Below are 12,350 nucleotides of genomic sequence, written 5' to 3'. Positions count from 1 at the left end.
CAATTTTCTGTGCTCTTTACAAAGCCTGGCAGATGCCTTGTACGCAGTCTACACTCAATAGATCTGGGTAGATTAAATATATTAGTATAATCACTAGCAAACTCTCTAAGTAATGATGTGCAAGTATTAACAAGGCATTGCTGTGGGCCGTCACCCCTGAGTCCGCACTCAAGTCCTGAAGGCATTCGCTCTATCACTGAAATCATGGGGGCCCCAGCCCCTACTACTTACAGCACTCTCGCATTCCATAAGAATTCTGGAGATTGGTGCCCACCTAATTTGTTCAATTAATTGGAGGATTCCCCTAGAAGCACCCATTGTGAAACTAAGCTCACGGTTCACTACTACAGTTAATATAAAGGGGTTCACTGGAGACTTTGGGATACGAAAGAACCCAAAGGAAACCATTTGAGAAGCGCTAGCCTCAAACATTGGGAAGGCCAGAGACTAAAGGGGTCCCGGTCTTCAACCTCAGGTCTCAGAGTGCGGTGTGTAGACCACATGCATCAGAACCTTCTTTTCAAAATGCAGATTTCTGGGCCCAGCCGCCGGCTTCAACGCTGGGGTGAGGTGCTAGGACAGGTACTTTTAACAGGCACCCAGGTGACATGAATGTACACTAAATCTGAGTACGACTCACCTACACTCTAACTAACAGCTTACTAAATGCTCATGTGCTTTCTTTTCATTCCAGGTACCATGTACGTTCTCTATGTCATCATCTTTTTATAATCACAAAGAGAACCTAAGGAAAGCATGGACATTCTAGTCTCCCATATAATTTCTCCAACTCTCCTGTCTACTAGCATTTAGGCCACAATAATGACATTTTGTTTTAGAGGAAAGGAGAAAACGTGAGCTTTTAAAATTTAAACTATAAAATAAAATGCTGCCCTGGCTGGTGTGGCTCCGTTGGTTGGCACTTCACCCCGTAGACTGAGGGTTTGCAGGTTTGATTCCTGTTCTCTCCCCTTCCACGTCCAGCTTTTCTTGCTGGCCTGCAGTGACTTCAGGACCACACAGAAACCGGGGTGACAGCCTGACGTTCACTGCAGCAGCCCGCACAATGCTGTGCAGCCTAATTCCTTTAGTAAATATCATATCCCGTATCTTCCAGGTTGGTGCTGCCTTTTTGATGGAACAATGAACCTTGAAATCAATTACCTACATTTTAGAAGCAAAGGAGCTTTGAGGATGGTATAGAGTTTAGAAGCCTTTCAGAGAAGAAATGATTGTTAATACGTATTTGGGTGAGTAATAGCGTTGTTTGCCCATCTAAGCAACAGACAGATGTACCAGCTCTCATGCCGAACACACATATGCCCTTTGGCGAGGGCTACCAGCCAAATTACCAGTCGGAATCTTCTCTGTTCTTCCCACCTAAAGCCCGCTTCCCTGTTGGGACAAGCCCGCGTCCCTGTTCCCAGCTATTATTTAGGGTAGTCATGGAGTGATGGGGATACGATCGAATGCAACAAAGCAAAACCAGAATTTCCTATATGCGGACTTTCTAAATTCAGAGTAATGTACTTCGAAACCAAGAGGCCGACAGTCAGTTCCAACACTGGTTACAGACACTCCAGTTTTCATGAGAAACTTTTCAACCTGCTATGATAGATACTAATATGAAGACGTCTTCTTTCGCAAGCTTATAGATGACCCTGATTATTTACAGCTCGGGGTCTGTTTGCATTTTAATTCCTTCCTGGAAGGAGGCACCTGCAAGGGATTTTGTCCCCCTCAGAAAACCTGCAGAGGGAACTTGTTCCCTAGAGAAGCAGCAAACACCCTTCTCCGACATAAAGGTTGATCCACCCTTGGGTTGACTGATTTTGAACAAACCAAAGATAAATAAAAAAAGGTAAGCTGATGGTTGGTGGAAAATGGGTGTTCTGGGGACTGAAGCCTTTGCAGAGATCACACAGTACTGAAATAATCTGCTTTTGTGTCTCTCTGCCCCACCAGACTACACGCTTCCTAAGACAGGGGCCACACGTCTCATCTTCCGCTGCAGTTCCATCAGCAAGCACAGGGCCTGGCACAGGAAGTGCTTAGTGAATGTCTTCTTGGGCCAAAAAGACCTGGTTCTTGGCCCAGGAAGCAAACCCACATCTTTCAAAAGATACTTAATTTTAATTTTAATTTTTAAAACACCAAAGATCAAATGGTTTAAAAGACCAAGAAACACTCCTCTGTGAAGGAGCTGGTCACATGAAGCTGGCTGCATGAACTCAAGCACCTGCCTTCCCAGGTGAAACAGAAAGGAAATGTGAGACCACAAGAAGCTCCTGAACTCCCAGGGTCCAAGCCAGGTGTTGGGATCATGTGTCTCCCTCATTACACGTGGGCTATTCAGAAAGAGAATACAACCAACCTCTTACAAAAACTACCCACAACACACAGCACAGCAAGGAAGATTGTGAGCACTAAGCTGCCGTCTACCAAGGATATTGTTGTTTCCAGACAGTTGCCAACTGCCAGCAGTCCATGCCTGCAACGTCAGTGTGTGCGGTCTCAGCCACACCTCCAGCTACCTCCCAGGTAGGTGTACCTGGAGAGCATCACCTTCTACGGCAGCAGAGGAGAGCTTCATTTGGTAAAACCAGCTACAAAGATTAGTCATCCAATGCCAAGTACCTCCGAGGTTGGAGCCTCCTGTATGCCTGGATGGGAGACTTCCCTTCTGACCAGCTTCAGGGCTCACGGTCACCATGGTTCCCTGCCACCCCTCCCCCACACTGCTCTTTTCTTCTCAACCCTCACACTTTCCCTGGACCAGCTGATCCATTTACCATGGTTCAAATGATCTTCCTCTCTGTTCCTAAGCTCTAGACCTGTATAAATAATGGTCATCAATTAGCCATCTTCACTTGAATTTCCAGCATTCAAATAAATTCCTTCTCAAGCAGCTACAATGTATGAGGCTTGGGATACATCAGGGAACACAGTACAGATCTCTGTCCTCATGGGCTTATGTTCCAGTGACGTGTGAGCCAAACTCGGCATATTTGAACAGAACTGATCAGCTTCCCAATCCGTTTTTCTGCCTCTGCCTTCTCAGTTAACGGCATCACCATGCACCCCCCGGCTTCTTCTCCAACTCGCCCCACAAAGGTCCAAATCTGTCATGTTCACTCTTATCTCTGCTGTGACCACTCCCCCTGCTCACAGGGCACGCAGCCCTCCCCCATGTAACCCAGCTTCCCCTAGCAGACTTGTCTCCTGCTACCGCCCAGGTTCCTGTCACGCCAGCTGAAGCTGCCACTCACTCCCTTCTGTGCCTCTGGTCCTCGAGCATTTTATCCTCCTGCTCAGCCCTCCCTCCTTCTCCTGGCCTGCTAAGTCCCTACTCATCCTCTAAGGACCAGCTGGCATCTCTCCTGGGAAGACTTCCTATTCAAGCAGACAGTTATTTGCTCCTTCCTCTGACTCAGTTCTGACATTGCACTGATCTGCTTACCTATTTGCTTCCCCCTCCAGACTGAGACCTCACTAAAGGCAGGGACCATGCCACCCATCATAGGCTACCCCTGCCACCCCCCAGAGCCATGCCTAGCATGCAGGAGGCGCTCAAACAGACAATTGTTCGATGTTGGTAACCTTGCATTAGAAGTAAAAGCCTTTTTTGCTCACCAGCGAGAATCCCTAATTCAACAGAAAGAATTGTTCTGTTTCTAGGGACTGAAGGAGCTAGATAAAAGATCATCACTCACTTCACTTCTGGAGGCAACAGCCCGGTGCAGTGGGGTCAGCCACATGTTGTCCTTGGCATTCACACGAGCTCCTAGAACCAAACAGCACAGACAGGTTAGAGGCACAACGGAGGCAGGGGATGTTCTGCTGGTGTTATGTCAGATGCTCTATCTTGCACTCTCATTTGCCTGGCACAGTCGCCATATTTCACTTTTCTCTTAATATCAGTCATGTGCTTTCTAGCAACCAGACAGAAGGAGACACCCAGTACAGTATAAGGAGCAAGATCAGGAACTGAGACTGTCACAGAACTGGGTAAAGACTGGGTGAGAAATACAGCATCTAGTTGGGTAGGAGATACAGTGGTGAGAAAACAGATTCTCCAGGACTGTGGAAATGTATGTTCTGAAGAATAAAGAACTTTTCAAGTGTGCGTGTTCCTGAATACCATGTATATTCCCCAATATAAAGTATGTGATCAGAATATTATTTTTAGTCTTTTAGTATATGTACCCCACAGGGCACACAATCCCCTCGTCGGCAAACTGCCAACAATGAGAGCCTTCCAGTGAATGTACACGGGAGGCCAGATGAGATTCAAACAAACCCTGCAACGTTGAGTTCTGATGCGGTGTTATCTGGGCTGAGAGGATTAGCAGAAATCTGTTTTATCCAGGAATCCTGGTTCCTTCTTTGGGACTAGCCAGAGATTTTGGTAGGAACAGGCCTGCTTCCAGGGAAGCTTTGGATGGACCCGCATAAAGCCTACGTAGGTTGCTCGTGGCTCCCTCACACTCTGGGGTGGACAGACAGACTCACACGGGAGCCAGAGCCAGCTCACGCTCACCGGTGTGCCGAATGTTCATCTCTCTGGGGCCACCTCACCACTGGGGAGCAGAAGCTCCATATGAATGGATTCGAGGAAAACAGAATATGCCCTCTTCCCAATGACACCCTCACCATTCTTGGTGAGGGCAAGTCTTCCACGCCTACAAGTGAGTCAATAAAACACGCAGTCGGAGCTGCCCTTTTCAGGTGGGTTCAGGGTGCTGCTGAGGGATGGAAGTTTTATGAAAGGGCTACCGAAGAGGAGGAGGAGGAGGAAGCATAGATCTCTTTGTCGTTACAGTGAGATGAGACTATTTTAGCCTTAGGACAGCAGGGAAGGAAGCTTGTGAGGAAGAAGAGTAGAGGGATGAATCGAAGGAAGTAGAGAGTAGGGCGGAGGAGGGGAAGTGTGGAGGAGGTGCCTCTGGACAAGGGCTGTGAAAGGGAGTCCGTGGGAGCAGGGCTGACAAACCTCTGTGAGGCCAAGGCCAGCTGGCAGCTTGAAAAGTAGAAACATTGTTTTTTGCTATTTTTTAAAGATAGGAGGAGACTTTCACGGGTAAAAGTAAGCTAGAAATGTAGTTGAAGACACCAGCTAGAAGGAAGTAACAGATCATGGAGCTTACACACTTTTTTTCGTTAGAAACAAATACCACCAATAATATAAATGATAGAAAAAAAGAATATGATAATCCCTAAAACAAAGAGATACAGTGCCTCTTCTTCCCCCTATTCTGATTTCATTGGTTTGAGATGACTCAAGCTCTCCAGGACCCAAGGTTATTATAATATGCTGCCAAGGTTGAGAGACACTAACACAGTGTTGCTTAGTTTATTAAACTTAACATCATTTAAATCCTAGTCCTACTAACTCCATCCAGGCAGCTTACCTACGACAGTTCAAGCCCCTCACATCAACAAGGACCAAATAAAAGCAGCTTGATCATGGTGACACTCAAAGGCAGCAGACCTCTCCCTTCCCAGCAGCAGGAAGTCCTGGGCTAAATACCCCGGAGAGAAATGAATGAGATCTTGGAAGGCCTGCGGGATCCGTGGGCAGAAGACCCAGGTTTGAGTTCCCCTTTCAGCGTTTACTGGCCCAGCGACCAAGAGCCACTCATCTGTAAATTGAGCAAATGAGAACACAATAATAGTCCTCCACCCACTTCACTGGGGGGTTGGGAGAATCAAGTGGATTTGAAGGTGCTGTGCAAACTGCAGAGCATTAGGAAAACATCAGCGGTTCTTCTTTCCCGATCCCGCCCAATGTCTCATTCACCTCTAAATCTACCACACAAGGAAATGAGGGGCATAGTCTATCATACCTTCCTCCCCCTAGTTCTAAACACGGGTTATAATAATATAAAACAGAAATACATATTTTATTAGTCACAGTCTTTCACAGAGTAAATTCTGTGTTGCCTATATATAAATGTAAAAACCTAATACAAGAGGAACCCAAATGGCAGGACACAAATAAAAAGACACTCTCAAAATTCATTAGAGGGACTGCATGAAAAAGGTGAAGGGATTGAGAAGCACAGATTGGTAGTCACAAGACCGTCACAGAAATGCAAAGTACAGCATAGGGAAGAGAGTCAATAATATTGTCACAACTATGTATGATGCCAGGTGGGTACTTTAAATGTTGGGGGACCAGCCTATGAAGTACATGATTGTCTAACCACTATGTTGTACACCTGAAGCTCATACAAAATAATATTCAATGTAAACTGTAATTGAAAAAAAATAAACTGTTTTGAATTATAAAATTCACTAGTTGCAAAATAAAATTAAGGAAGTTAAAAAATTCCGTAGGGAGAGGTGAATAAAAGCAACATTAACACAGCATTTCACACCAGTCGAACTGGTGAAAATCACAAAGTGTGACAATGGCAAGAGTTAGGAAGAGTGTGGAACAACAGGAAGACTTAAACAGAGAGGGCAGGGGTGTGATTGATCTGAGCCCCTCAGGAAGCAATCTGCTTCTCCCTAGCAAACTTCGAAATGCATGTGCCCTGCCACCCAGCAATGCACCCCAACCACGTACCCTAGGAAACCTCACGCATGTACAAGATGTTTCCTGCAGCATTTTGTGACAGCAAGAAATTGGAATCCTAAATGCTGATCAAGAGGAAAATGGCAGAGACACTGAGGCACAGCTGTACAATGAAATGCTACACTGTCACAGACATTGTACACTGTCACAGCTGTACAATGCAATGCTATCTACACTGCCATAGGATTGAACAGGTCAAATGTCCATACACAAACACATGCACTCAAAACATAATACTGAATGAGGAAATGAGGTTGTACAATAAAACCCATGGCATGATACCAGTTACATAAAGTATTTTTTTCTTTTAGAACCTTTTATTCAATAATATATACTTTAAAAATTATAATATGTCACTGCCCATCATGCCATATATGCTCCACAAAGTTTTTTATATTTACAAAAACAATTCTATATGCTGTTGATAGATGCATAGATGTTGAGAGCTGAAATAAAAGTGAGAAATGTGGCTTAAAAAACAAATTCCAATTCTGGGGAATGGCCTCTAGGAAGGGAGGGTCGGGAAAGGGGGGTTGGGAATAAGTACAGCCAATGGGCTGCAACTGTGTCTCCAATGTTATATTTCCTTTGAAGAAAGATACAATGCAAATATGGGAACTCTGATTTCATTAAGCTTGGTGTACATGGGCACTAATTATTTTCCACAATTTTCTGTATATTTGAAATATTTACTTACACAATGTTTTTTTAAGAGACCCAACAATCTGAAGTTTTTCTTTCTTAATAACCATGGGTGAACTAAGTTGCCCTTTTTTACACTACTTTTTTCTTAGTCAGTGGCCTTTGATGTCAAAGTGACACTCCCACCCTTTCCATCCGGAGTGGTCCAGCCACACAGTATCTTCCATGATGTTCCTGGGGTTCACGCCAGGGGAGTAAGAGAGTAATAGCAAGATGCCATTGGTTGCACAGTCCAGTTTGAAAAGAAACTTCCTAGTCAAGGATGTGTTACATGCTGGGGCCTTAACTTTTTTCTGACCCCAAAGATGGGCTCCTGGCAAGGTGAGCTCCCCCAGGAGGGACAGACAGAGGAGGCCCGTGCCTGCCCACAGATGGCAGAGCTCTAGGGTCTGACAGGACCTTTTGTTGACTCTCCAAATGTCATTTGGTTATCACTGCTTTTTTAATCTAAGCACCTCCTCCCAGGAGCTCCCTCACCAGCCAGCCTACCAGGACCCTGACGAGGGCAGGGTGCACGTGTGTGGTTAGTATCTGCCCAGACCTGTGTCTACCTGCTTTTGCCACTGCATGTCAGAATTTTACCTTCAGTCTCCCTCTTTCTTCTCCCTCCTCCTCACTCCTCTTCCCTCTCCTTCCCTCCCTCCCCACCCCATTACATACAACCTATTTCTTCCCTCGTGTGTGCATCAGAATGCTCTATAATGTTTCTAAAAAATAGATATGAGTGAATATTAAGACTCATCTTCAAGGATGTTTCATGAAAGGTTGTCAGGAAACAACTTCAGTGTTAGATGAAGAAGAGCATAGCTGTGATGTTTTATAAGAATGCTTTATAATGTGAAGAGCCCTGGCCATATGGCTCAGTTGGTTGGAGTGTCATCCCATACACCAAAAGGTTGCAGGTTTGATTCCCGGTCAGGGCACATGCCTAGATTGTGGCATCTGACGGGAGTATGTACGAGAAGCAACTGGTCAATGTTTCTCTCTCACATAGACGTTTCTCTCTCTCTTTCCCTCTCTCTCTCTCCTCTCTCCCTCTCTAAAATCAATAAAACATACCCTTGGGTGAGGATTAAAAATAGTAACAGTGATGATGATGAGGAGGAAGAGGAGAGATACTCACACAGTTTTGTTATGTGGAAAAAAAACAAGTAATAAAACATGACATATGGAATTAGCCCGTTCTGTAAAAAAATACTGGACAGTCTAGAAGGTTTGCCACAAAAGCCCCGAGATCACTTCCAGACACACAGTAAGCACTGCACAGCTGCTTGCAGACTATTATCAGAGCAGAGTCAGGAACTAAGGGACAGAGCCTGGGGCATCTGCCACTCGCACAGCTCTAAGCCCAGGCCAGACCCAAATTAAGAGCTAGCTGCCTGTTGAAGGGTGATTTCTGGTTAAAAGAGAGATTCAGCATTATCTCCTCAATCAGCTGGCTTCAGCAGGAGCTTGGGAAATTTGCCTAGCATAACAAACAGCAACAGACCTATTCTATTTGATGTTTTGATCATATGAGTGATGAATGAATTCTTTAAAAACATGGATCAGCACAGATTTCAGTCAAGTCTCCTTGAGTGTCATCCCCAGTGCTGTACTCTTCCCACTCCCTGAAAAAAGCTCTGCTCTGAAACTGGTACACAAGGTCCCGTGTCTTTTATGCCTTTATATACAAATATGTACATCCATAGAAAATTGAGAAAATTAAGCTGAGTGGTCAGTACAGTATTCTTTTTATATATTTAAAATATTACACAACAGTTTTTAAATCTATTGTTTCACAAGTATGCTTTTACATACATTGTATCATATTACAATAACAGTCTGAATCTCCTTGTTTCACTAAAAAATATAGTTTTCATATCTATGCTGATGCTTAGAGAATGAGTCCATTCTTTTTTTTTTTAGATTTTATTTATTTATTTTTAGAGAGAAGGGAAGGGAAGGAGAAACAGAGGGAGAGAAACATCAATGTGTGGTTGCCTCTCAGTGGCCCCCAATGGGGACCCGGTCCACAACCCAGGCATGCGCCCTGACTGGGAATCAAACTGACGACCCTTGGTTTGCAGCCCATGCTCGATCCACTGAGCTACACCAGCCAGGGCTGAATCCATTCTTTTTCATTGCCACATGTATTCCAACATTTTTAACATGTTCTCACTATTAATGGGTAGTTCAGTTGTTTCCAATATTTCACTTGTTCAAACAATGCTGCTATGAACATTCATAAGGTGACTCCTTATGCAAATGTGAAAGTATTGGTACAGGTTTGATCATTAGAAATGGACTTTCGCCCTGGCTGGTGTAGCTCAGTGGACTGAGCGCAGGCCTGCGAACCACACGATCGCAGTTCGATTCCCAGTCAGGGCACATGCCTGGGTTGCAGGCCAGTTCCCGGCATGGGACACACCAGAGGCAACTATACATTGATCTTTCTCTCCCTCTCTCCTTCCCTTCCCCTCTAAGGATAAATAAATAAAATCTAAAAAAAAAAGAAAAAAAGAAATGGACTTCCAGTGTCATAGGTCATGCACCCTTCTGGCCTTAATAGGTAGTCTCAACCCTCCAGGGCATGCCAACTTACTCACACACGTAGGGTGTAAGATTGCTCGTGTCCCCACAGCCTCATCAACACTTGATAGTTCCAGTCATTTAAAATATTGCAAATCTGATGAGAAGAAAATGGTATCTCATTTTTGTGCTTTCCTGTTTAATGGAGAAGTTGAAGATCTTCTAATTTGTTCATTTCCTGGCCATTTACAATTCATTTTCTGAGATCTGTTTGTTCACATTCTTCGCCTATTTCCGTAGTTTTGTATTATTGCTTTTCCTTAGAATTTATAGTCAGAACCTACATTGTATTGTTATTAGTAGTGCTATTTATTAGTAGTGTTATTTACACATTCTGAAAACTTTCAGAGTTTTTCACTCTTATGTAGATCCAAACATGGCTCTTCTATTAAAATTTTTTCAGGGAGAAAAATGATCCTGAGACTGCTAAGCATTATAAAGCACCACAACGCAACACCAGCCCTGTCCCCGTACAGCCTGAGGTATTGAAAAATAATTAGAAACCTAGGAAGTGGCTTTTCTCAGGTCACTGCTTAAATCCACCATCCCTGCACGTACCCTCCTTCAGAAGGAGTGAACAGGCAGCTGCCAGGAAACCTCCTCTTCCCAAACAGCGGAATTATTATAACAAAAGCAGAGTTATCTGAATGGGGACCAAGCCGTATTTCATCCTCGCTACCCCCTGCCATGGGCTTCCTCATCCGCTTCCCCAAAAGACATCTCGCAGTCTTGTTTACATGTCAAAGGGAGACGTCAGAAGGTTCTGGCTCAGAGTTGAATATTTATAACTGATTTTTCCAGAGGAAGCTTCACGTTATTTACCTGCCTGGCAGGCACCATTGTGCACTGAAGGACGCGAAGTCTGCATGTCTGATGATTTAAAGGCAAATTCTTTTTACCCAAGGACGTTTGAAAGCCTGGGTAAAGGCTTCGTTTCTGAAGAATCAGAAACGGAGACCCCATGAAAAGTGGTCAGGTGTAAACCCAACCACAAGTTAGGTATGCTTTTCATCTCACCCCTGTTACCACTGGTTTTAGTTTTCACAGAGGTCAGGAGGAATGGGGACTCTGAGCATCTTTTCCAGAGGCCATATTTTTGTTCTCTTAGCCCTGTTGTCAAGGGAAAAGTAGAACAGAGACAAAAACGTAAACTAAGTGGCTGAAAAATCCTATAGGTCAAAGAGAATAACTGATTCTTAAGGCTGATTTACCCAAAGTTTGTTTTTGAATTGCCAAAATAAATATAAACAAAAGACCATATGAAATGTGATTATAATATAATGATATCAGCTTGCTATTCATTTTTTTAAATAAACAGACTAAATCATATCCCAGCCCAGGAGCAGTGTCCTTTAAAGCAATGACCTTGGAAGCATGTATGGTAATTCCACGTGTGTGGCAATTGTTCACAACATTTTAGAACTCCACTTAGACTTGCCTTTGGAGTCAGTTTATTTTTTTTTTTTTTAAGATTTTACTTATTTCTTTTTGTAGAGAGCGGGAGGGAGGGACAAAGAGAGGGAGGGAAGCACCAATTGCATGCTCCTAACTGAGGACCTGGCCCGCAACCCAGCTATGTATCCTGATCAGGAACCGAACCAGTGCCCTTTGGGTCCACAGACAGGCACTCAATCCACGGAGCCACAGCAGCCAGGGCTGGAGCCAGTTTACACACCCACCAGATAACGGTTTATCATGTGATAATCACACTACATTGGGGGCCAAAATCAGCACTGCCTGACCTAATCACCCCCTTTAGACCTCTGGGGGAAAAATAAATCCAACTTTAAAGAATGAATATTTGTTATTGTTAGATAGGACAGGCAGCAAACCAAGGCAGGAAGGAAGGAGGAGAGAGGCATGTCTCACCCACTAACTCGGCAATCCTGAGTGTGGTAATATTGCCAGGTGTTCCAACACCACAAGAAACACCATGCTGATCCAGGAGGGGGCAAGTTCTGGAAATTCTAAGTATCGACTCCACTATCTAGGAAAGAACACCTTTGAGACTGTGCTTTCATCCCAAGGCCTGCAAGGTGGGAAAGGGCCCACAGTGCCCAAAGGAAAAAGCCCACAAACACTTTTGGGCATTCACTCACCCCCACTGCTCTCCCCACGCCCCTGCAAAGCTGGCACCACCTTTACCTGTCAATCAATATGTAACTTCTTTACCCCCATCCCACCAACTGTATAAGTTCTCAGAACAAAGAACCTAGGACTCTTGCCACCCTTGCCCTTGCCTTTCTTCCCTGTTTTAGCAAGACCTGTTCTCTTCCAGGAGAACATATCACCACTAAAGCTGCTTGCACGCTAATAGACTTGCTGACCTATAATTCTTTACTGCATCAGCAAGAAGCAGCTCATTTCTCCTGTAACATTATGCATAGGAAAATCAAAAGAATGACCTGCCATCGCTCTGGAGACAATTTGCACTGGGAGTTGAAATCATACTTTAAAAAATCACAGGACACAATTTTACAGAAATACCAGTTGTATG

At 44.3% G+C, this 12,350-nt stretch overlaps 1 protein-coding gene across 9 annotated transcripts in view; it reads right to left on the bottom strand.

The window, feature by feature from the left end:
• Positions 1–12,350, bottom strand: part of ANKRD44 (ankyrin repeat domain 44) — a 316,425-nt gene that overhangs the window by 149,891 nt on the left and 154,184 nt on the right. For all 9 annotated transcript variants that reach the window (XM_037043709.1, XM_037043702.1, XM_037043703.1 and 6 more), the window contains exon 4: positions 3,714–3,784. In XM_037043709.1, the coding sequence (XP_036899604.1) occupies positions 3,714–3,784 (71 nt within the window). The remainder of the gene's footprint in view (positions 1–3,713; positions 3,785–12,350) is intronic.

This window comes from Sturnira hondurensis, unplaced genomic scaffold (assembly GCF_014824575.4).
Source record: "Sturnira hondurensis isolate 20B ecotype Veracruz unplaced genomic scaffold, ASM1482457v3 Scaffold0004136, whole genome shotgun sequence".
NCBI classification, from domain to species: domain Eukaryota; kingdom Metazoa; phylum Chordata; class Mammalia; order Chiroptera; family Phyllostomidae; genus Sturnira; species Sturnira hondurensis.
Note: the sequence above shows the minus strand (reverse complement) of the source record. Positions and strands in the feature narration are given on the sequence as shown.